General features: G+C 42.8%; 1 protein-coding gene and 2 non-coding genes across 3 annotated transcripts; all 3 read right to left on the bottom strand.

Moving 5' to 3' along the window:
• Positions 1–6,451: 6,451 nt before the first annotated feature.
• On the bottom strand, positions 6,452–6,524 carry TRNAE-UUC (transfer RNA glutamic acid (anticodon UUC)). Its single transcript has one exon. It is a non-coding gene; the product is annotated as a tRNA-Glu (tRNA).
• A 1,343-nt stretch (positions 6,525–7,867) lies between these two features.
• PIN4 (peptidylprolyl cis/trans isomerase, NIMA-interacting 4) lies at positions 7,868–16,909 on the bottom strand. Its single transcript, XM_068962984.1, has 4 exons — positions 16,796–16,909; positions 14,269–14,342; positions 8,637–8,756; positions 7,868–8,026 (listed from the first exon to the last, which is right to left on the bottom strand). The coding sequence occupies exons 1-4, from the start codon at positions 16,836–16,838 to the stop codon at positions 7,868–7,870; spliced, it is 396 nt and encodes a 131-aa protein (XP_068819085.1). The 5' UTR covers positions 16,839–16,909.
• Positions 14,005–14,111, bottom strand: LOC138072112 (U6 spliceosomal RNA). Its single transcript, XR_011144259.1, has one exon. It is a non-coding gene; the product is annotated as a U6 spliceosomal RNA (small nuclear RNA).
• Positions 16,910–24,169: the final 7,260 nt, after the last annotated feature.

The following is a 24,169-nucleotide window of genomic DNA, read 5'->3' on the forward strand; positions in this document are numbered from 1 at the left end:
ATTTCTAGAGAAGTTTTTGTAACATTACTCTGGCCATTTTAAATTTGAGAATGTCAATTTTGTATATCACAGTCCAGATATTAATAATATTAAAGTTACTTTTCTCCAGCATTTTTCATTCAGTTTCTTTCACTGAGATGGTTGATATTGACAAATACATGTAAAAATCATTTAGGCAGAAGTCTGTCATTAGTATTCCAGATCTAAGACCCACTTAACATGCACTAGCATGTAGGCTGTTGGTTTACTACAGCCAGCCTGGGGTAAGGTACCTGGTGCTGGGCTGCTTTATCACTAGTGCCCTACCCTGGAGTCCCTTTGCAGACCATTTGGCCATCCGTCAGTCACCACCATATCACACGTCATATCTTCAGGTTGTAGACTGAAAAGGAGTTTGGTTCCCTCCTAAAAACAAAAAGTGCAGCATAGCATTCTGTGCTCTATCACTGAAGAGTTTATCAAGTACCATCTGTGTATTAGGTACTCTACATAGGTTTCTTGTTTAATCCCTACCGTAATCCTTTGAGGTCAAGGGTAGCATTTCCATTTTTTAATTGAAATGGCTTGGTGAGACTGTGATCTGCCCAAGATCACACAGTAAGGGGTGAAATGGATTGTTAACCATGTGTTACCTAGTAACAAGCCACTATAATAACTGAGCTGCTTTTACTCACATTTCTGACACCAAATGTGGGGTTTTTCCACACCTTAGCAGTTCTCCATTTCTTTGCAGACACCAACTGGCTATTCTACAATTGAACTTAATTCTGACACTCCCTGGACTAGAGTCAAACTGCACACAGGTTTAAGGACTCACTCCCATAAGACTGCCCTCACGTCAGATACTAGTATTAGGGTCCCGTGTTATCCACACTTCTCTTCAGCTTGGCTACAAATGGAGGGTTCCTGAGGATGGCTGCTTCTTCAGGTTCAGTAATTTGTTTGAGCAGTGCATAGAACTTAGGAAAACCTATTATTACTGGTTTTTATAACTACAACTCAGAAACAGCCAAGTGAAAGAGATGCATGGGGCAAGGTATGGAGAATGAGGTGTGTGTGAGCTTCTGTGTCCTCTCTGGGCATGGTCACACTTCCAGCACCTTGATGTGTTCACCAACCTGAAGCTCTCTGAACCCTGTCATTTAGAATATTTTTACAGAGGTTTCATTGTGTAGGCATGATTGTTTAAATCATTTAAATCACTGGCCATTGGTAAATAACTATTTCTAGCACCTCTCTTCTCCCTAGAGGCCAGGGGGTAGGGCCAAGAGTTCCAAGCCGCTAATTAAGTCTTTCTGGTGACCAGTCCCCATCCTGAAGCTCTTGAGGGGTCCTCAGCCACCAATCATATTAACATAAAAAAGGCCAAATTACTACATAGATTCCAAGGGAGCCATGTTGCCAGTAACTAGGGACAAAGATTTTTTTTAATCACATACACACATATGAATGTTCCGTGGATGGAGGAGCCTGGTAGGCTACAGTCCGTGGGGTTGCAAAGAGTTGGACACGACTGAGCAAATTTTTTTTCTTTATGTCTCTAGTTTATTTTGGAGAAGGAAATGGCAACCCACTCCAGTGTTCTTGCCTGGAGAATCCCATGGATGGAGGGGCCTGGTGGGCTGTGGTCTATGGGGTTACAAAGAGTCGGACATGACTAAGCAACTAACACACACACATATGAAGCTACTTGTAAATGACATGTAGTACACGTTACTGTTATATGTATTATAAAATATACAGATAGAAGCATGAAAAAGATGAGCTGAAGCTTAAATGTTACCTATTGATAGTACAAAACTTTGCTCTTACCAAAAGAAATTATTATAGGTGTCCCTCAAATCCAAGGGGAGTTGCTTGCAGGATTTTCTGCAGATACTAGAGTCCACAGATGCTCAAGTTGCTCATATAAAATGATGTAGTATTTACATATATCCTACATACATTCTCACATGTATTATATTTTAAATCACCTCTAGATTACCTATACAGTTCAGTTCAGTCACTCAGTCGTGTCCGACTCTTTGCGACCCCATGAATCGCAGCACGCCAGGCCTCCCTATCCATCACCAACTCCTGAAGTTCACTCAGATTCACGTCCATCGAGTCAGTGATGCCATCCAGCCATCTCATCCTCTGTCGTCCCCTTCTCCTCCTGCCCCCAATCCCTCCCAGCATCAGAGTCTTTTCCAACGAGTCAGCTCTTCACATGAGGTGGCCAAAGTACTGGAGTTTCAGCTTTAGCATCATTCCTTCCAAAGAAATCCCAGGGCTGATCTCCTTCAGAATGGACTGGTTGGATCTCCTTGCAGTCCAAGGGACTCTCAAGACTCTTCTCCAACACCACAGTTCAAAAGCATCAATTCTTCGGCACTCAGCCTTCTTCACAGTCCAACTCAAATCCATACATGACTACTGGAAAAACCATAGCCTTGACTAGACGGGCTTTGGTAGGCAAAGGAATGGCTCTGCTTTTGAATATGCTATCTAGGTTTGTCATAACTTTTCTTCCAAGGAGTAAGATACTTTTAATTTCATGGCTGCAATCACCATCTGCAGTGATTTTGGAGCCCCCCCAAAATAAAGTCTGACACTGTTTCCCCATCTATTTCCCATGAAGTGATGGGACTGGATGCCATGATCTTTGTTTTCTGAATGTTGAGCTTTAAACCAACTTTTTCACTCTCCTCTTTCACTTTCATCAAGAGGCTTTTGAGTTCCTCTTCACTTTCTGCCATAAGGGTGGTGTCATCTGCATATCTGAGGTTATTGATATTTCTCCCGGCAATCTTGATTCCAGCTTGTCTTTCTTCCAGTCCAGTGTTTCTCATGATGTACTCTGCATAGAAGTTAAATAAGCAGGGTGACAGTATACAACCTTGACCATGTCCAGTTCTAAGTGTTGCTTCCTTGACCTGCATACGGATTTCTCAAGAGGCAGGTTAAGTGGTCTGATATTTCCATCTCTTTCAGAATTTTCCACAGTTTATTGTGATCCACACAGTCAAAGGCTTTGGCATAGTCAATAAAGCAGAAATAGATGTTTTTCTGGAACTCTCTTGCTTTTTCCATGATCCAGCAGATGTTGGCAATTTGATCTCTGGTTCCTCTCCCTTTTCTAAAACCAGCTTGAACATCAGGGAGTTCACGGTTCACGTATTGCTGAAGCCTGGCTTGGAGAATTTTGAGCACTAGTTTGCTAGCATGTGAGATGAGTGCAATTGTGTGGTAGTTTGAGCATTCTTTGGCATTGCCTTTCTTTGGGGTTGGAATGAAAACTGACCTTTTCCAGTCCTGTGGCCACTGCTGAGTTCCCCAAATTTGCTGGCATACTGAGTGCAGCACTTTCACAGCATCATCTTTCAGGATTTGAAACAGCTCAACTGGAATTCCATCACCTCCACTAGCTTTGTTCGTAGTGATGCTTCCTGAGGCCCACTTGACTTCACATTCCAAGATGTCTGGCTCTAGATGAGTGATCACACCATCGTGATTATCTGGGTCGTGAAGATCTTTTTTGTACAGTTCTTCTGTGTATTCTTGCCACCTCTTCTTAATATCTTCTGCTTCTGTTAGGTCCAGACCATTTCTGTCCTTTATCGAGCCCATCTTTGCATGAAATGTTCCCTTGGTATCTCTAATTTTCTTGAAGAGATCTCAAATCTTTCCCATTCTGTTCTTTTCCTCTATTGCTTTGCATTGATCGCTGAAGAAGGCTTTCTTATCTCTTCTTGCTATTCTTTGGAACTCTGCATTCAGATGCTTATATCTTCCCTTTTCTCCTTTGCTTTTCGCTTCGCTTCTTTTCATAGCTATTTGTAAGGCCTCCCCAGGCAGCCATTTTGCTTTTTTGCATTTCTTTTCCATGGGGAGGGTCTTGATCCCTGTCTCCTGTACAGTGTCACAAACCTCATTCCATAGTTCATCAGGCACTCTATCTATCAGATCTAGGCCCTTAAATCTATTTTTCACTTCCACTGTATAATCATAAGGAATTTGATTTAGGTCATACGTGAATGGTCTAGCGGTTTTCCCTACTTTCTTCAATTTAAGTCTGAATTTGGTAATAAGGAGTTCATGATCTGAGCCACAGTCAGCTCCCAATCTTGTTTTTGCTGACTGTATAGAGCTTCTCCATCTTTGGCTGCAAAGAATATAATCAATCTGATTTCGGTGTTGACCATTTGGTGATGTCCATGTGTAGAGTCTTCTCTTGTGTTGTTGGAAGAGGGTGTTTGCTATGACCAGTGCATTTTCTTGGCAAAACTCTATTAGTCTTTGCCCTGTTTCATTCCGCATTCCAAGGCCAAATTTGCCTGTTACTCCAGGTGTCTCTTGACTTCCTACTTTTGCATTCCAGTCCCCTATAATGAAAAGGACATCTTTTTTGGGTGTTAGTTCTACAAGGTCTTGTAGGTCTTCACAGAACCGTTCAACTTCAGCTTCTTCAGCGTTACTGGTTGGGGCATAGACTTGGATTACTGTGATATTGAATGGTTTGCCTTGGAAATGGACAAAGATCATTCTGTTGTTTTTGAGATTGCATCCAAGTACTGCATTTCAGACTCTTTTGACCATGATGGCTACTCCATTTCTTCTAAGGGATTCCTGCCCACAGTAGTAGATATAATGGTCATCTGAGTTAAATTCACCCATTCCAGTCCATTTTAGTTCGCTGATTCCTAGAATGTCGACATTCACTCTTACCATCTCTTGTTTGACCACTTCCAATTTGCCTTGATTCATGGACCTGACATTCCAGGTTCCTATGCAATATTGCTCTTTACAGCATCGGACCTTGCTTCTATCACCAGTCATATCCACAGCTGGGTATAGTTGTTGCTTTGGCTCCATCCCTTCATTCTTTCTGAAGTTATTTCTCCACTGATCTCCAGTAGTGTGTTGGGCACCTACTGACCTGGGGAGTTCCTCTTTCAGTATCCTATCATTTTGCCTTTTCATACTGTTCATGGGGTTCTCAAGGCAAGAATACTGAAGTGGTTTGCCATTCCCTTCTCCAGTGGACCACATTGTCAGACCTCTCCACCATGACCCGCCCATCTTGGGTTGCCCCGTGGGCATGGCTTAGTTTCATTGAGTTAGACAAGGCTGCAGTCCTAGTGTGATTAGATTGACTAGTTTTCTGTATGATTTCAGTGTGTCTGCCCTCTGATGCCCTCTTGCAATACCTACCGTCTTACTTGGGTTTCTCTTACCTTAGGCGTGGGGTATCTCTTTACGGCTGCTCCAGCAAAGCACAGCTGCTGCTCCTTACCTTGGATGAAGGGTATCTCCTCACCACTGCCCTTACTGACCTTCAAAGTGGGATAGCTCCTCTAGGCCCTCCGCAGCCAGTGCTCCTTGGACATGGGGTTGCTCCTCCCGGCCGCCACCCCTGACCTCGGACGTGGGGTGGCTCCTCCCGGCCGTTCTGGCGTCGTTGCAGCCTGGCACTCTCGGCCGTTGCCCCTGACCTCAAGACGTGGGGTAGCTCCTCTCGCCCACGCTTAGTGCACTGGTCGCAGCCGCCCACGCTTACTTATACAACATAAATGTAAATTGCAAAGTTTGTAAATACAGTATAAATGCTATGTAAATAGTTGCCAGTTCATGGCAAATTCAAGTTTTACTTTTTGGAACTTTCTGAAAATTATATTTTTGATCTGCAGTTGTTGAATCTGCTAATGCAGAACCATGGAAAGAGAGGGCCGACTTTTATTTTAGAGAGGGTGATATGACTGAATGTGTATCATTGAAAAAAATCCCATTGTTAATACTGTGATTCAGCAATTCATAGTCTGCATCTAACTCCAGTTCCAGTTTCCCTACAAGAACTGAATGACTGTCATCATGCAAGTGCATCATTGGCTGTGTCCTACATCTTATAAGTCTCCCATCAAACACAAATGTTCGTGAAAATTCAGCTAATAAATTCTTCTCTCCCTTGATACGAAAAAAAAAAAAAGGCCCCCACGTGATTTATTTGCTTGCCAGGAGGCTTTCAGGGCCTGTGTCCATTTGATCTGAAGAGTAAGACTTAAAGGTCCTAGATGTATTTCTCACTGAAAAACAACAGTGCTTCTCGAGTCCCTATAATGACAGTTTGGTGGGGGGGCGGGGGGGGAATACAGGTACATGGTAAAATGTTACAACAGTATCTAAGGCATGGATTTTTAAACTGAAGAATTCAGATGTCTGAATCTGGATGGGAAGAGTTACATCTCCCCCTCCTCCCCCACTACTGTACTCTATCTGAAATTTAATGTTTCCTTTCATTATGAATGTTGGCAACAAAGTACAGAAATAGCAGTACCACAACTTTCTTGCTAACAGAAATCACAGAGATTCCATAGTGATTGCATCAATTTCAAAATACCATTGATATTCACCACCACAAACTCATGGTGGGTTTTATTTTTTAATTTTGGCCATGTCACATGGAGGATCTTCATTCCCTGACTAGGGGTTGAACCCAGGCCCATGGCAGTGAAAGTGCAGAGTCCTAATCACTGGACCACCAGGGAATTCCCTCCCTCACAGTGGTTTTTAGTCCTACCACTACATCTCAGTGTATTAATAGTAAACAATATTTTTATTACTCCATTTCAGTATAATTGATGTTCTTTGTAGTTCTATGTATTCATTTAAAATGCACATTCTTTTCAGAATTTTCTTCAAGATTTTCAGAATTTATAGCCCTTATTTAGAGTGTTTTAAATGTGGTTTTAAAGCAGTTTCATCTGATGCCTACTATTTTGATCATCCCTCTGTATCATATCTATGTATTCTAGGGAGTGGGCAGCCTTTAGTCTGCTCAGTGGGGAATATTGCATGGAAGCACAGGTGGTTAGAAATGTCTAAAATGGGAAACTTAACTAAGGTGAACTGCTGCTGTGTGGCATAATGTGGGTATGTCAAATGCAGCTGAGAGAGAACACAGTGTGTTCAAAAAATCACTATTAATAATCACACAGTTGCACTTGCAAACTTTGATTTTTGAAGTAGTATCGTATTTATAATATTTATATACTTTTTTGTTATGTCATAAAAGTGGCATTAAAAAAAATGTAGATACCCAGAACATTGACCCTGGAGAGGACTGTCATAATGTAACCCATACATTTGAGGATGAAGGAACGTTTTTAGGCTGACATCCCTCTCTGTTTTTTTTTTTTTTTTCTTTTTTGGCCTGTGGCTTGTGAGATCTTAGTTTTCTGACCAGGGATCAAACCCAGGCCCTGGCAGTGAAAGCTCTGAGTCCTAACCACTGAATCGCCAGGGAACTCCAACATTCTTCCCTTTAATCAGCAGTCACTGTCAATGGCTACCGTTTAGTACAAAAAACTGACAGAAGAACTGAGTGTTTTTTCTTCCAACAAACGTTTATTTAAAAAGAAAGGAGTTAATGTTGAATGGCCATAATGTTGAATGTGCCATGTGCTACGTTATGACAGTAGAGCTAATAACAACTGTCCTGGCAGATCAATGTTGGCTACCTTATAAAACAAGTGTCTAGGAACCTATTTTATGATTTTCATATGCTAATCCATCTATTCAATATCCAATTCAGTCTGAATTGTATGAGCTGATATTTGACTTTTCTAGAGAAGCTTTCTAAATTAACTTATGGGATATACTGAGAATCAGATAAAGCAGTTCTTGGGGAAGGGACTAACAGGTTTAAAAGGAGTCTGCTTGACTTATCTTAGATAACTACCAACTAAATACCTACTGTTGTGCACACCAACCTTTACCCACCTGATTTTGTACCCACAAACCCACAATGACAGAGTTCATAAAATAAAATGATTATTCAACACCTTTTAAAGAAATAATGTATAAAACATATGTAGTCTTTCATACAATTTTATTTTCTCCCTTCAACCATTATAATATGATACCCAAATTTTGTCTTTACTGGAGGGTCTGTAAACACAGGCTTATCCAGCACACTTATAGGCAAGGCGAATGCTGCTTCTTGAAATGGTCCTACCATGGACCCTCTGGTCATCCAACCCAAGTCACCCTGGAAAATCCAAAAGATACGTGATATCAAGTGGCCCCGAAGAGGGAACAGTTCTACTGTAGCTTGAAAATTTCCCAACATGAATGCTAAGGTTCCTAGGTTTATGCATCTGGGCTGGAGAGAAGACGACTCAATGAGCATAAAATGGGGAAGAGGCCCAACCCTGGGCTGTACACACAAGCACTCACAATGTTACTGGGTGTCTACTCTGTGCTTAGTCACTCAGTTGTGTCTGACTCTGCGACCCCATGGACTGTAGCCCTCCAGGCTCCTCTGTCCATGGAATTCTCCAGGCAAGAATACTGGAGTGGGTTGCTGGCTGCCCTCCTCAGGGGAACTTCCCAACCCAGCGATCAAATCCAGGTCTCTCTCATTGCAGGCGGATTCTTTACCATCTGAGCCACCAGGGAAGCCCTAGGTATCTGTTAGCTGTGTAAATTTGGTTATGCCAAGGTTTAGACAAAGATGACCTGTATTCAACTGTTCACAAGTTGGACATTTCTGCTTTTAAGATCTTTAAGATATGCCTAAAACTAATGGCAAAACAAAAATAATCCCTACTGCTGTGTGTCCTCCATGAGAGACATTTTAAATGATGAATGCACCATACCCCTTGCCTGGCTTTATCTTCACTATATTGTGCAGCCACTTCATTGAATTTCATTCCAGACTTTAACTTTTCCATGGCTTCCAAGATTTTTCCATGTTTTTCACACAGAATGTGTCTGACCTACAAGGAAAAAACATGTTCATGTAATAGCTGGAGACCCAAATGATTTCTTTCCTCACAATAAAGCAGTCACATCAGGATTACCCCCATACTAGTGGAAAAAAAAACAAACGCATTCACTCATGGCGATGGAAAATTCTGGAAGTCTGCCCAACTGGGCAATAGTCCAATGGGGCAAAAACCCATTTCCTGTATAAGACAGTATCTTAGAACCCAGATTTAGATGGAAATTGGGCACCTGGCTGAGGAATGCTCCCATCCTTTACCATGTACCTCAATGATAACAAGAGGAGGAAACATGATAATGGTTGAGAGCTGGAGTCAAATCCCCACTCTCCTGTATGGTCTTAGGCATGTTTTAAATCTCTAAATGTTTTCCCATTTGTGCACTGAAATAACAGTAACTGTGTTGTGAAGACTGAGATGATGCAGCTAGCACTCAATAAAAGTTACCTAGTAATTTATCAGAGGTGGAATGATATGAAGAAAAACCCACAAAGAAATGCTTTTTACTTGAACTAGACTAAGCAGTACTTTCACTCATAGATTTCTCTGACTTCAACATTTGAGGAAATGAAAACAATATTTCTGGCTGCTGTTCTTAACACAGGGGTTGGGTGTATAATGACAAACATTTCTAATCAAAAACAGCCTATGTGAAGTGTTTATTAAATTACCTGTAAGCTTTAAATCTTAATTTATATGTATAAAGTTGGAACAATACAAGGAAAAAATCAAAGGAATTTGATTATAAAGAGATACTTCAATTTATGAAAACTCCTAGAAACCAGTCACAGATGTTTGTGTTAAAGTTTGTATTATTTAATACTGTATTACCTGAGTGAATTTAATGCATCAGTAATTTAGATACCTGGATTGTTCTAAGATTGTGTATTTGGGGAGTTCTCAATATATATCAAAGCACCAAAAAAAAAAAAAAAAAAGAAGAAGAAATGCTTTTTACCAAAAGAGGCCAATTGCATAAAGCCCCTCCACAATTTAACACTTAGAAAAAGAATCATAGGTTGAAGATTAAGAATACTCAACCCTAAAAAAGTATTCAAATGTAACTTATATTTATATAAAGTCATGTTTTTAAAAAAATCACTATGTCCTTAGAAATGCTTTTGTCAAGATAGGTTTTGTAGGATTTCCCATTTCTCACTCAAATAGAATCCATTATTCATTTCTTATTATAGGTGATACACTAGGGTAGGGCCTAAAGATTTCTCCCTTATAAATTTAGAGACAGACAAACCATGTCCTCAGGGTTCAGTTAGTAAAACTGGGAATGACAGAATCCTGGACTGGAGGAGCTACACAAAAGACAGACACAGCAAAGAAAAAAATGTGTCAAAAAGCAGGGCTCAGAGAGGCAAACTTCTATAGAATGTGTCCAGCACTGCCTAGGGGAGACAGGGACAATCTGGACACTAGAGAGATACATGTTGGGGGATGAGGATGGTTCCTCAGACCTCATCTTAGCCTGGCTAAAACTGCTTCTCCACTGTTTCCCTCTTTCTGCTTCTACATTCACAAAGCAAACCTGGTTTAATGACTGGGAAAGTGCACAAAGCATTCGTGATCACAGAAAGGGGATCCCATCTACCACTTTACAAATGAATAAGCAAGTATTCTGGTTTTACACAGTTTGACAGAGTCTGTAGTACCTGTGGAGTTTGCAAGTGTGACTAACCAACTGGCAACTGTATGAGACTGACATCTTAGAAGAGAGCCAAGGGTCTTTCCTGGCAGCCCAGTGGTTAAGACTCCATGCTGCCAATGCAGGGGCCTGGGTTCGATCCCTGGTCGGGGAACTAAGATCCTTCATGCCTGGTGGTGCAGACAAAAGATTAGAAAAAAAGAGCCAAGCTCCAGAGAGAATGTGGGAGTGATGAGCATGGAGGTAGCAGCTGATGCTATGGGAGGTGATGGATCACCCAAGGAGGCTACACAGAATGAGAAGTACACAGAATGAGAAGAAGAGCAAAGTACACTTAAGACTCATCGGTGGAGAATACTGGTGTTTAATAAGCAAAGAAAAGCTCAACAAGCATAATAAAAAGAACCAGACAGGTAGAGAGAAAGGTGTGTTAACAGAAACCAAGGCAAGAGAAAGTTTCAAGGAGGAAATGGGCAACAGGGTTAAATGCTGCAGAATGATGAGGATCCAGGACCTTGTAATGAAGAATTACATTTTCTTGTGAATTATTACACTGTTATAACAATATTTCAGTTATTGAGTACTTAATACTAACTGTGCTAAGTGCTTTACATGCGTGATCTCGTGAAACCTTCACACCAACCCTGCGAGACTGAATCAGTGTTTCTCAACCTTGGCATATGTCAGAATCACCCCCAAGAGCTTCTAAAAAATATACCAAGATCTAGTCCCCACACTTAGAGACTGTGAGGCAGCTGGTCTGGAGTAGACCCCTAGGCATGGAGACTTTCAGAAGCTCTCCAGGTGAAGTTGATGTATATACCAGGGTTGAGAACCACTGGACGAAGCTGTCTGCTGACTGACTGGAGGAGGGTGGTGGATGGCTTGAGGTGAGTGGCAAGGGATCTCCGTGCAGTTCTGATGGCCCAGCTCAGGGCAGAGACCAGGAATCAGTGGCCCCAACCCCCGAGGCTATGTGACTCTCCAGTGGGCCCCAGCAGGTCTGGGTTTGAGTGTAAAGAAAGGAGATCACTGGATTGATTCTGAGTTGTGGTCTGGCAGATGACATAGTGGATCACCAAAAGGAAAGGAGTCAGGGCTCCATGATCCATCTAATTTCTAGCCTATAAGACATACAGGGCTCAGAGAACAGGCACAAAGCCTGGGAGAAGGTGAAGCGAACAGGGCAGGCTAGAGGGCCTAGAGGTCTGCAGGGAGAGGAACAGAACAGGATTGGGGGAGGTGGGAAACAAGAGGAGGAAGGAAGCTGTGATCGGAAGGTAGGTTTCAGAATCTGGGCAGCTCTAGTGACACAGGGCAGAGCCGGGTTCAAGAGTGCGGTCTAGAGCAGAATGGCAGGTGTGGAAGGAGCCTAGACCCTAAAAGGCTGAAGGGTTTGGGGTCCCTCTGCTACTGGGTCCTTCAGAAACACTGGAGACAAACCAGTCCCCTAGCAGGTGAAAAGTTCAACACACTACTTTCATGTGTCCATGGAACACTACTCAGTAATACAAAGAACAGACTGTGGATACACACAAGTGGAATGAAATCTCCAGAGGTTTATGGTGAGTGAAAATAGCCAACCCCAAAAGGCTACACACTGTATCATTCCACTTACATAGAAATTATAAAATTATAGAAATGGAGAAGAGATTAGCTGCTGCTCTGAGGTCATGGAGGGTAGGGGATCCAGGGGGGAAGTGGGTATGGCTATAAAAGGGCAACAGGAGGGATGATGGAAATGTCTGGATCTTGACTGTAGCAACGTCAATCTCCTGGTTGTGCTAATGTACTAGGGTTTTGTAAGATGTTACCATTGGGAAAACAGGATAAAAGGTATAGTGCTAAGTCATTTCAGTTGTGTCTGACTCTTTGTGACCCTATGGACTGTGGCCTGCCAGCCTCCTCTGTCCATGGGATTATCCAGGAATACTGGAGTGGGTTGCCATGCCCTCCTCCAGGGGATCTTCCTAACCCAGGGACTGAACCCATGTCTATTATATCTCCTGCACTAGCAGGCAGGTTCTTTACCACTAGCACCATCTGGAAAGCCCCTGATAAAAGGCACATGTACATGTATAAAAAGTACAGCTATCCTACAACTGAATGTGCGTCTAAAATTATTTCAAAAGGAAAAGTTTAACAAAAGAGTTTAACCTTAACTGACTTTCCTAGCTAACTGATGTTTTCAAACTGGTGTTGGAGAAGACTCTTGAGAGTCCCTTGGACAGCAAGGAGATCAAACCAATCAGTCCTCAAGGAAATCAACCCTGAATATTCATTGGAAGGACTGATGCTGAAGCTGAAGCTCCAATACTTTGGCCACCTTATGCAAAGAGCCAACTCATTGGAAAAGACTCTGATGCTGGGAAAGATTGAGGGCAGGAGGAGGAGGGGGTGACTGAGGATGAAATGGTTGAATACCATCACAGACTCAATGGATATGAATTTGAGCAAACTCTGAGAGATGGTGATGGACAGGGAAGCCTGGCGTGCTGCAGTCCATGGCGTCACAAAGAGTCGGACAGGACTGAGCGACTGAACCACCACCACCTTTCCATATACCTCAAATATAGCCACACTGAACTTATTTTTGTTTCCAGAAAGGGCAAGATGCCTCTTTAAAGCCACTTCTTCAGCTGGATGCCTGGACAAAGTAGCTGGCTTGCATTTAGGCACCATGTTTTATGAAAATTATCTTTGGATACCAGAATCCCACTTCACATGGTGGGATGTTCATATAAGAACAAAGGTCAACTATATATGAAAAGCAAATTCATGTCTCCCATCTCTATCTTTCTATGGGTTCACTGAGTAGAAAAGTGGGCAGAATGGCCCTCTCTATTTACATTCGCTCTTTTTTTTTGGCTGCATACGTATAGGTGCATTTATATGCTACAACTCCACTATAGCTCTTCTCATATAGCAATGAAATTTCTTTCTTTACCTAACTGCTCCCAACTAGACTGTAATAACAGGAACCATCTCTTACCTGTTTTTTTTAATACCCAGAATTTACTACACTGCTTGGCACAGAGCAGATGTCACTAAATCCTTAAGGAATGAATGAATCAGAGTATGGAATCCCACATCCTGACTGAAACATGGAAATTGCCTTTTTATGTAGTGTTAAACAGTATAATTCTATTTCGGATTAGATTTTCCCAGGGCAGACATACCTCTGGCACTATGTCAAGAACTTCGAGTAATTATTTGCAATTGTCTCCCACCTTAATTTTCACAGTCAGGGCTCTGGCTTGTAGCTCACCAGTGGGGAAGCTGTCTAATGAGACCCATGCCTTTGCCTGCTCATCTCAGCTCTTGGTTTTGTCAAGTAGTATTTCATTCTGAGAAACAACTCATTCACTTACTTGCAAAGACTTAATATATTTTAAGGAAGAATACTAGAGTATGAAGAATTTCTGGATGTCTGAGAAAACATTTAAGAAATATTTAAAAGGAATTACTTTTCATAAGTGAGTGATCTATTATTATCCACTTTTGTGTTATCTTTTTTTTTTAACTTTTTAAATTTTTAATTTTTTTTTTTACTTTACAATACTGTATTGGTTTTGCCATACATTGAAAAATATGGAACGCTTCACGAATTTGCGTGTCATCCTTGCGCAGGGGCCATGCTAATCTTCTCTGTATCGTTCCAATTTTAGTATATGTGCTGCCGAAGCAAGCACCACTTTTGTGTTATCTTGATCTTCTGTCAGTATTAGGCTAGCCTTAGGATGAGTTAAGCATGCTGTCTTTTCCTTTTATGTGTACCAAAATAACAGATGTATATGTTATTTATATTTAAAATGAAAAAAAAAAAAAAAAAAAAGGAGAATAACTCACCTTTACTGCATTGCCACCACCTTTGGGACCCTGAGCCTTCTTCTCAGAACTCTCACTCCCAGAGGCTGCTTTTCCTTTAGAGAAGAGATGACAAGTACTCATTTAAACTACACTTTCACCTTATTATTCAACACAATAGGAGTTGATAATTCCATCACAGCACCAAGCTTCAAAAGGGAACTCTGCAGACACTTTACATCAAGCTAAATTAACCTGTAACATACCTCTTAAAACAAGAAATTTGTGCCCTACAAAAACCCTTCACGGAAAATGGATACACAAGTGAGTGTGCTAATAGTTGAATGGGAGCACCAAAAACCTGGCCTGGATTCTCTAGACCCAGTTTGAAATCCTGCCTTCTAAGAGCAAACCCTGGAGCTCTTGTGAGATTTCTAATAAGCACGGCAGCTATGTACTTGGATACTCACAATTATAGTAGGTAAAATGTCCAAGAATATATTTTAAATAAAGATCAAATTTCCTACCACCCATATTTGGCTAAAGAATACATTCATGTCCAAACTCCTGGAGTCAATGACATTGCCTACTGATAACCTTCCTAAGAAGTTATCAATATTCAGATTAACACAATGGGCAGTATTTTACATTTTATTACTGTGTCATTTTGCTACTATGCCAGTTTCTGTTTTGATGGCAGCATATTTACTGTTAGAGGCTGATGTTCCTAAGAACTATTGTTGGTTTAAGTGTTCAGTTCATAAACATTTCCTAAGTAACTAGGTTCCAGACACTGGAGATACAAAGATGAACAAGCCATGGCATAATACATTCCTTCAGGGGGCTCATATACTACTCGGGAATATTGTTATGTAAAATTATGTAAAAGATCATTTCAGGAGAATGAGCTATGCTGTATAAATAGAGGGCTGTGGAAGCACAGAGGTACATTTTAGCCAGTTAAAGAAAGTTTCCTGGATGAGTAGGAGCTGAACAGGCAAAGACAGGACAATGGTGAGGAGAATTCCAGGGTAGGGGAATAGTGTAGTATGTGGGGGGAAACTAGGGATGAAGCCAAATCTGAAGTAGGAGTGTTGTGAAAGGAACCCAGGGGAGGTGGCTGAGGGTTAGGGCATGAGGGCCTTTGGGCTCCATTAAGGAACTTGGAATTTATCCTAGAAGTAATAGGGACCCATTGAAATTTTATTCAGGAGACTCCATCCTGTCTTAGGAACCCCAATGCTGAGCACCCAAAAGTTGTTCAATAAATGTTCCACAAAACTGAATATCCAAAATGCCAACCACCAAATGCCTAAGAAAATGTTACTGCCAAAGGAGTTTTATTACACTAAACTTATTTTCTCTAGAACAATGATGCCTTCTGGTCATCCCACCCTCTGCCCCAATGGATGCTATCATCTTCTGAATGCCCCTTGACTCCCTCTGACTGAGAACTCTGGCAGCAACTTCAGGCTTCCTTTCCATCCTCATTACTGCCCTAATCTTGGGTGACTTCACTATCTATTCAGAGGAACCATCCAACAGCCTAACCTCACATTTCTAGACCTCTCTCCCAAATGCCCATGCCTTTTACTCCACCCCACCTGTTCCCAGGGGCACGTGATGAAACTGTGCCACTCACAACTAATTCAATCTCTGGCTACAACTTTCTGTTCTTCCAGCCTTCTCATGCCTCACTCCCACAACACAGGTTCTTTAATGTCACAGAACCACCTCCTCCTTCCCCCCATTCAGTTCCTTTATCCTCCTATGTTCTCCTATGCTATCAAACTTCTCCTTCCCTTCCCAGTCTGGATCCCATGCTTGATCATCTGAACCGTGTCCCTAGTGGCATTCGTAATTCCCTTGTGTTGCTTTCCTTCTATTATCATTGTCCAACAAAACCTCAACCTTGGCTACAGGTTATACTTAGCTTGTCTCAATCCTGTATTGTGCCAGTTATATGGTACTAGGTAAATCATGACTGAGCAGATTGTGTCCCATAGAAATTCACAGCCTTCAATCTTAAGCTCTCAGCCCTAAGGGCAATCCTTTTTTAAGTGTTTCATCCCCTCTTACCACCCCAATGACTATTCCAAACGCTTAACACTGTCCTCAAGACTCCTACTCAGTACTTGTCCTGCTGTTTAAAAAACTACTCTTGCCTTCCACTTTTTACCACCACATCCATCTTCATCTCTGTGACGTCAAGCTTAAGATGTCCCTTCTCCTTCTCAAAGTCAACTAACTGCTCTACCTCTTTTTTCCCAAATTTCACTACCCTGTAGTTACCTAACTAATGGATCCTTCATGACAGCCTCACTCCCAAGTTTTGCCCATTCGGAAGAAACCAACAAAATCAAACTTTCTTGTAATCCTTTCTCCTCTTCTATCCACCATCTAATCCCCATGCTTTTAAATCAAAACTGAAGTCTGTATTGATTGTTTCTATCATCACTTCCTGGTCAGTCCTCTAGTCACTGGCAACCCGCTGCCTCCGTCCCGGACCCCGGCGGTCTGCTCCCTCCGCCTTGCTCCTCACCCAACCCCATTTCTTCTTGGTTTCTACCTTTTCCCCCTTTTCCAGAACCGCTTTTTCCTTTCGGGGGCATTTCCAAAATCTGCCGTTGAACTCTCAACTGCTTAGGTTGCCGCACAAAGCCCCTTCAGGCCCCACCGGTCTGTCCTAAACATATGCCAGAAAGCGGCATCGCAATTGGCCATCCTTACCGTGGCTCCGGAAGCAGGCATATCTTGGGGCAGGCCCGGTCCTTTGACTCTTGGGCCAATGGGGCTGAAGCTCGGACCGGGGAAGAGGGGCGGAGCCAAAGGTTGGGCGGGGCAGGGGGGAGTTACGCCTCTGCTTTTTGCGGCTTCTTTCACACGCCCTTCTTTGCGCCCTTTCCCCAACTGCCCTACCCGCTTCCTCCACGTGTGCGTAATGGAAGCCGGAGGGGTTGGGGTTGGGGGGCGCCTCTGCAGTCCCTCGGCGCGGGGTTCCAGCCAATCACGCGGGGCAATTAGACAAAGGCATAGCCGGAAGAACCTCGGCGGCCGCCTACCCCTTTTGCACGCTCATACACACCGGCCTGCCCTTCGTTTTAGGTTTTCGCTTTTAGTTATTTTATAGCTTGTAGCGAGGCTGTATAAGTGGCTGAATTTGCCCAAAGCAGTGCCTCAAGTAGTTCAAAGGAGAAAACGATGGGCAGAGGCGGACACAACTGAGCGACTAACACTGCTGCTGCTGCTGCTAAGTCGCTTCAGTCGTGTCCGACTCTGTGCGACCCCATAGACGGCCTCCTACCAGGCTTCTCTGTCCCTGGGATTCTCCAGGCAAGAACACGAGTGGGTTGCCATGTCCTTCTCCAGCGACTAACACTACTACTGTTAAATATTTGCTGTAGTTAGTACCTGTGCAGCTTCCCTGGTGACTCAAAATGGTTAAGAATCTGCCTGCAATGTAGGAGACACAGGTTCAATCCCTGGGTCCAGGTTCCTTCCTGGAGAAGGAAATGTAGGCTTCCCTGGTGGCTGAGAGGTTAAACCGTCTGCCTGGAATGCGGGAGACCTGGGTTCGATCCCTGGGTTGGGAACATCCCCTGGAGAAGGAAATGGCAACCCACTCCAGTACTCTTGCCGGGAAATCCCATGGAGGGAGGAGCCTGGTAGGCTACAGTCCATGGGGTCGAGTCGGACACGACTGAGCGACTTGACTTGACTTGACTTGACTTTATAGGATGTAAAGAGAATTAAACAAGTTTGTAAAGCACATAAAACAATGACTTGTTTGTGGAGTGTTGGCTTAAGGTGAATGAGTTTTGAATTTACATCCTCAAACTTTTTACCCTTATCCACAACCCCTCTTCTCCCAATTTTTGTAAGATCAGGGCTTTTCCTCCACCTCATGAGATAGCTCTCTCATCTTGCCCATGCCAGCCAGAATGGTCCTCCAGCTCAGAGCTTAGTTTTTGAATCGAGTCTTGTGGGACTTCAGATGCTACTTGCCAGCGATCAGGTATTTCTGAGACTGCCACCCCGAACTCATGCATTACAGGCAGCCCCCTGTTTTACTGCTGTCATTTCTGAACAGGCACAGTTTAGGCACTCCTTGGTTTGGATTGGTAGTGATCAACTGTGGGAAACACATCCAGAGCTGAGGAGATAATTGGTCCCTCACTTCTGAGGTGGATCCCACTTATGTATTGACTTTCAAAGTCCTGCTGGAGATGAGGCAGATTGACAATAATAGTATGGCCTCATGTTCAACAGTTCATCTACAGCCAGGAGGCCAAGAGGACACCTTTACTTCTGGTTTTTCATAGGGGACAGCCTTTCCTGTGACCACTGGCTATGGCAGTCTTAAGAGTGGGAATGAGGCAAAGTTCAGACCCCAATGAAGAGCCAGCATTAAATGGCTGATGTATCTGCAAATGCTTGGTGTCTGGAACATTGTGAGAATTCTGTGTGTTCCAGCAGATAACAGCAACAACAATAATAAGCCTGTGTAAGTGGCTGAATTTGCCCTAAGCAGTGCCTAGAGGCCAGTAGATCAAAGGAGAAAATGATGGGCATAGGTCAAAAGTGCTTTAGGACTGATAAAATCATGTACAATCTCAACTATGCAGTATGCATCACAAGCATCTTAAATGTTAGTCTTGGGATGCAAGTTTATGGCTAGCTTTCTTTTTTTTCTGTTTAAATTATATTCTGTTTATATGAATTGGCATGTATTCTTTTTTAATTCAAGAAAAAAGGCAGTGAATGTTATTTGTAAAACAAACAACAGAAAAGCTAGCCTCTATACAGGGTTAAGTCTGCACCAGTCTGTGGAGGCCGACTGTGGAGGAATCTGTGGGAGCAGAGTGACGAATGAACAGCAGAAGGGGTAGGGGGGCAGAGCAGAGAAAACTTCAGCCTTGAAACCATGGTAACAATTGCGGGAGTGTGCACAGTGAGTCAGAGCCAGGGATGGCTGCCAGTTGTATTTTCTATTAGGTATCTCCTCAGACTGATTCTTCCATGCATTTCTTAAATGAAGAAGATCAGGAAGGGAAGCTGGCAGCCTGCTTCTCAGGACACAGTTTCACAAATCTTGACCCAAACTCACTGACCCGTCCCAGCTGCTCCACAACCAAAGGGCTGCAGCTTCTTTCCCATTTGTGGTGCCAGCAGAGCTTATTCTGAAAGGGGGCCTTGAAGCTATAAAACACAGAGCTCTAGTTGATCCCATTCAGAGGTGGTCAGTGTATGTGGAGCTCTGGGCCCAAGACTCTAGGGATAAGGGTGGGAAAAGGTCACCTTTGGACACTGAAACCAGGAAAAATCAGTACACGGTGGATGTACACCTGCAGAAGTAACCGCCCATCAAGGCGAATGGATGCTGGGACATTGCCGATGGGATGTATGTGTCTCCTGAGCACAGTCAGTGGCCAGAAAAGTTTCTGTTTTCTTCATGCTGTTGTAACATGTCTGACATGAGATAATGAAGCATTCAAGAACTGGTTTTTTAAAAAGAATGTCAGAGAAGAAGATTCCATCTAGGTTTGTCCAGCCTTGCCTAAGCAAAAGAACTGCAGTTTCTGGAGGACATTAATATTCCAGTATCTACTGGGAGAAGATTGTCTTCTGAGGCAGTGTTCATTTGAGACAATGAAAAACAATGGACACAAATGGCATATGTGGCATGAACTGGGCACTTTTCATTATTTCTTTTATTTTTCAGAACAGTCTTATTGGTCAATCACCATTGCCATTTCAGAACTGAAGACACAGGCTCAGAGAAGTTAAGAAATCTGTTCAAAGTTTCACAGCTAAGGATTGTGGCATGGTTGGGCTCAGAACTTAGGCCTGTGTAACTTACAAGCTGGTACTCTCTGTATGATGACACTGCTGTAGGCTTTGCCATTCTCTAAATGAAATTCAAGAATACCTTTGTTCTGGGTGCCTGTTCTCCAAATCAGCTTCCCCAGGGGTGTTTCTGCCTGAGAGGCACCAGAGCAAAGTTATGGCCCCGCCACGAGAAAGAAATAAACTTCCCTCTGGTTTATGCATCATTGTGTTGGTTTGGAGTAATCTAATCTAGAAGATGATCACCTCTACCTACAGTGCTGGACATCCCAAGCTCAGAAACACAGAGGTGAGGAGAAGGAACACAGTGGGGTGGGAGCCAGTGGCAGAGGAGAGGACAGTTGGAAAGAGGTCTTCTGTGTGCTCAGGAACTGGTCTCCATTTGCAATGGATTATGCCACTTAAACACCTCTTTATCTACACCCTTCATCATTTTAGAGTGAACAATGAACACTTCACTAGAATTCAGCAATCATCTCTGGAACAGCCTCCACATTGGTCTCTCAGCTGCCAGTCTCATCACACCTCCAATCTACCCTCTCCAGCGACTGATAGAGAGCTCTCAGAAACAGATCTGACTCTCTTTCAGTGAAAACTCTTCAGTGGCTCTGACTATTTGAGAGGCTACTTAGCCTAGAGACCCAAGGGCTTTTCTCCTGGCATCTGCAGTCTCATCTCATGCTGGTCCACACTGGGCTCTAACCATGTCAAGTTACCATCTACAGGCCCTCAAGTACACAGGGCTCTCTTAAGACTCCATGCCTTTGCACATAATACTGTATCTGGAATACCCTTCCCCCATTTTTGACCTAGCTAACTATTGTCTAACTCAGTGAACCTATGAGCCATGCCATGTAGGGCCACCCAAGACAGACAGGTCATGGTGGAGAGTTCCGACAAAATGTGGTCCACTGGAGAAGGGAATGGCAAACCACTTCTGTATTCTTGCCTTGAGAAGCCCATGAACGGTATGAAGAGGCACAAAGATATGACACTGAAAGATGAACTTCCCAGGTTGGTAGGTGCCCAATATGCTACTGGAGAAGAGAGGAGAAATAGTTCTAGAAGGAATGTAAAGGCTAAGCCAAAGAGGGAACAAAACCCAGTTGTGGATGTGTCTGGTGATAAAAGTAAAGTCTGATACTGTAAAGAACAGTATTGCATAGGAATCTGGAATATTAGGTCCATGAATCAAGGTAAATTTGAAGTGGTCAAACAGCAGATGGCAAGAGTAAACATCAACATTTTAGGAATCAGTGAACTAAGATGGGCTCAGTTCAGTTCAGTTGCTCAGTTGTGTCCGACTCTTTGTGACCCCATGAACCGCAGGATGCCAGGCCTCCCTGTCCAGAGTACACCCAAACCCATGTCCATCAGGTCGGTAATGCCATCCAAAAATCTCATCCTCTGTCATCCCCTTCTCCTCCTGCCATCAATCTTTCCAAGTATCAGGGTCTTTTAAAATGAGTCAGCTCTTCGCGTCAGGTGGCCAAAGTATTGGAGTTTCAGCTTCAACATCAGTCCTTCCAATGAACACCCAGGACTTATCTCCTTTAGGGTGGACTGGTTGGATCTCTTTGTAGTCCAAAGGACTCTCAAGAGTCTTCTCCAACACCACAGTTCAAAAGCATCAATTCTTCGGCGCTCAGCTTTCTTCATAGTCCAACTCTCACATCCATACATGACTACTGGAAAAACCATAGCCTTGACTAGACGTCTGGACCTTTGTTGGCAAAGTAATGTCTCTGCTTTTTAATATGCTGTCTAGGTTGGTCATAACTTTCCTTCCAAGGAGTAAGTGTCTTTTAATTTCATGGCTGCAGTGATTTGGGAGCCCAGAAAAATAAAGTCTGACACTGTTTCCACTGTTTCCCCCATCTATTTGCCATGAAGTGATGGGACTGGATGCCATGATCTTAGTTTTCTGAATGTTGAGCTTTAAGCCAACTTTTTCACTCTCCTCTTTCACTTTCATCAAGAGGCTCTTTAGTTCTTCTTCACTTTCTGCCATAAGGGTGGTGTCATCTGCATATCTGAGGTGATTGATATTTCTCCCGGAAATCTTGATTCTACCTTGTGCTTCCTCCAGTCCAGCATTTCTCTGTACTCTGTATATAAGTTAAATAAGCAGGGTGACAATATACAGCCTTGACATACTCTTTTTCCTATTTGGAACCAGTCTGTTGGTCCATGTCCAGTTCTAACTGTTGCTTCCTGACCTGCATACAGGTTTCCCAAGAGGCAGGTCAGGTGGTCTGGTATTCTCATCTCTTTCAGAATTTCCCACAGTTTATTGTGATCCACACAGTTAAAGGCTTTGGCATAGTCAATAAAGCAGAAATAGATGTTTTTTCTGGAACTCTCTTGCTTTTTTGATGATCCAGCGGATGTTGCCAATTTGATCTCTGGTTCCTCTGCCTTTTCTAAAACCAGCTTGAACATCTGGAAGTTCACAGTTCACGTACTGCTGAAGCCTGGCTTGGAGAATTTTGAGCATTGCTTTACTAGCATGTGAGATGAGTGCAAGTGTGTGGTAGTTTGAGCATTCTTTGGCATTGCTTTTCTTTGGGATTGGAATGAAAACTGCCCTTTTCCAGTCCTGTGGCCACTGCTGAGTTCCCCAAATTTGCTGGCATATTGAGTGCAGCACTTTCACAGCATCATCTTTCAGGATTTGAAACAGCTCCACTGGAATTCCATCACCTCCACTAGCTTTGTTCATAGTGATGCTTCCTGAGGCCCACTTGACTTCACATTACAGGATGTCTGGCTCTAGGTGAGGGATCATACCATCGTGATTATCTGGACTGCAATGGGTGAATTTAATTCATATGACCGTTATATCTACTACTGTGGGCAAGAATACCTTAGAAGAAATGGAGTAGCCCTCATAGTCAACAAAAGAGTCTGAAATGCAAAACTTGGGCGCAATCTCAAAAATGACAGCATTATCTCTGTTCATTTCCAAGGCAAACCATTCAAATCACAGTAATCCAAGTCTATGCACCAATTACTAGTACTGAAGAAGCTGAAGTTGAATTGTTCTATGAAGACCTACAAGACCTTCTAGAACTAACACCAAAAAAAGATGTCCTTCTCATCATAGGGAACTGTAATGCAAAAGTAGGAAGTCAAGAGATACTTGGAGTAACTGGCAAGTTTGGCCTTGGAATACAAAGTGAAGCAGGGCAAAGGCTAACAGAGTTTTTCAGAGAAAGCACTGGTCATAGCAAACATGCTTTTTCCAACAACACAAGAGAAGACTCTACACATAGACATGAACAGATGGTCAATACCAAAATCAGATTGATTATATTCTTTGCAGTCGAAGATGGAGAAACTCTATACAGTTGCAAAAACGACCGGGAGCTGACTGTGGCTCAGATCATCAACTCCATATTACAAAATTCAGACTTAAATTGAAGAAAGTAGGGAAAACCACTAGACCATTCAGGTATGACCTAAATCATATCCCTTATGATTATACAGTGCAAGTGACAAATAGATACAAGGGATTAGATCTGATAGACACAGTGCCTGAAGAACTATGGATGGAGGTTTGTAACATTGTATAGGAGGTGGTGATCAAAACCATCCCCAAGAAAAAGAAATACAAAAAGGCAAAATGGTTGTCTGAGGAGGCCTTACAAATAGCTGAGAAAAGAGAAGTGAAAGGGAAAGGAGAAAAGGAAACATATATTGATCTGAATGCAGACTTCTGAAGAATAGCAAGGAGAGATAAGACAGCCTTCGTAAGTGATCAATGTAAAGAAATAGAGGAAAACAATAGAATGGGAAAGACTGAGATCTTTTCAAGAAAATTAGGGATACCAAGGGAACATTTCATGTAAAGATGGGCACAATAATGGACAGAAACAGTGTGAACCTAACAGAAGCAGGAGATATTAAGAAGAGGTGGCAAGAATACACAGAAGAACTGTACAAAAAAGATCTTACTGACCCAGATAACCACGATGGTGTGATCACTCACCTAGAGCCAGACATCTTGGAGTGCAAAGTCCAGTGGGCCTTAGAAAGCATCACTACGAACAAAGCTGGTGGAGGTGATGGAATGACAGTTGAGCTATTTCAAATC

Source organism: Capricornis sumatraensis, chromosome X (genome assembly GCF_032405125.1).
Source record: "Capricornis sumatraensis isolate serow.1 chromosome X, serow.2, whole genome shotgun sequence".
Taxonomy (NCBI): domain Eukaryota; kingdom Metazoa; phylum Chordata; class Mammalia; order Artiodactyla; family Bovidae; genus Capricornis; species Capricornis sumatraensis.

Coding starts and splice junctions, on each gene's coding strand:
- PIN4 (XM_068962984.1), bottom strand. CDS start 16,838: ATGCCCCCGAAAGGAAAAAGCGGTTCTGGAAAAGGGGGAAAAG. Junction 14,343..16,795: donor TTCTGGAAAAGGGGGAAAAG/GTAGAAACCAAG, acceptor TCTTCTCTAAAG/GAAAAGCAGCCTCTGGGAGT. Junction 8,027..8,636: donor AAGATAAAGCCAGGCAAGGG/GTATGGTGCATT, acceptor TGGATTTTCCAG/GGTGACTTGGGTTGGATGAC.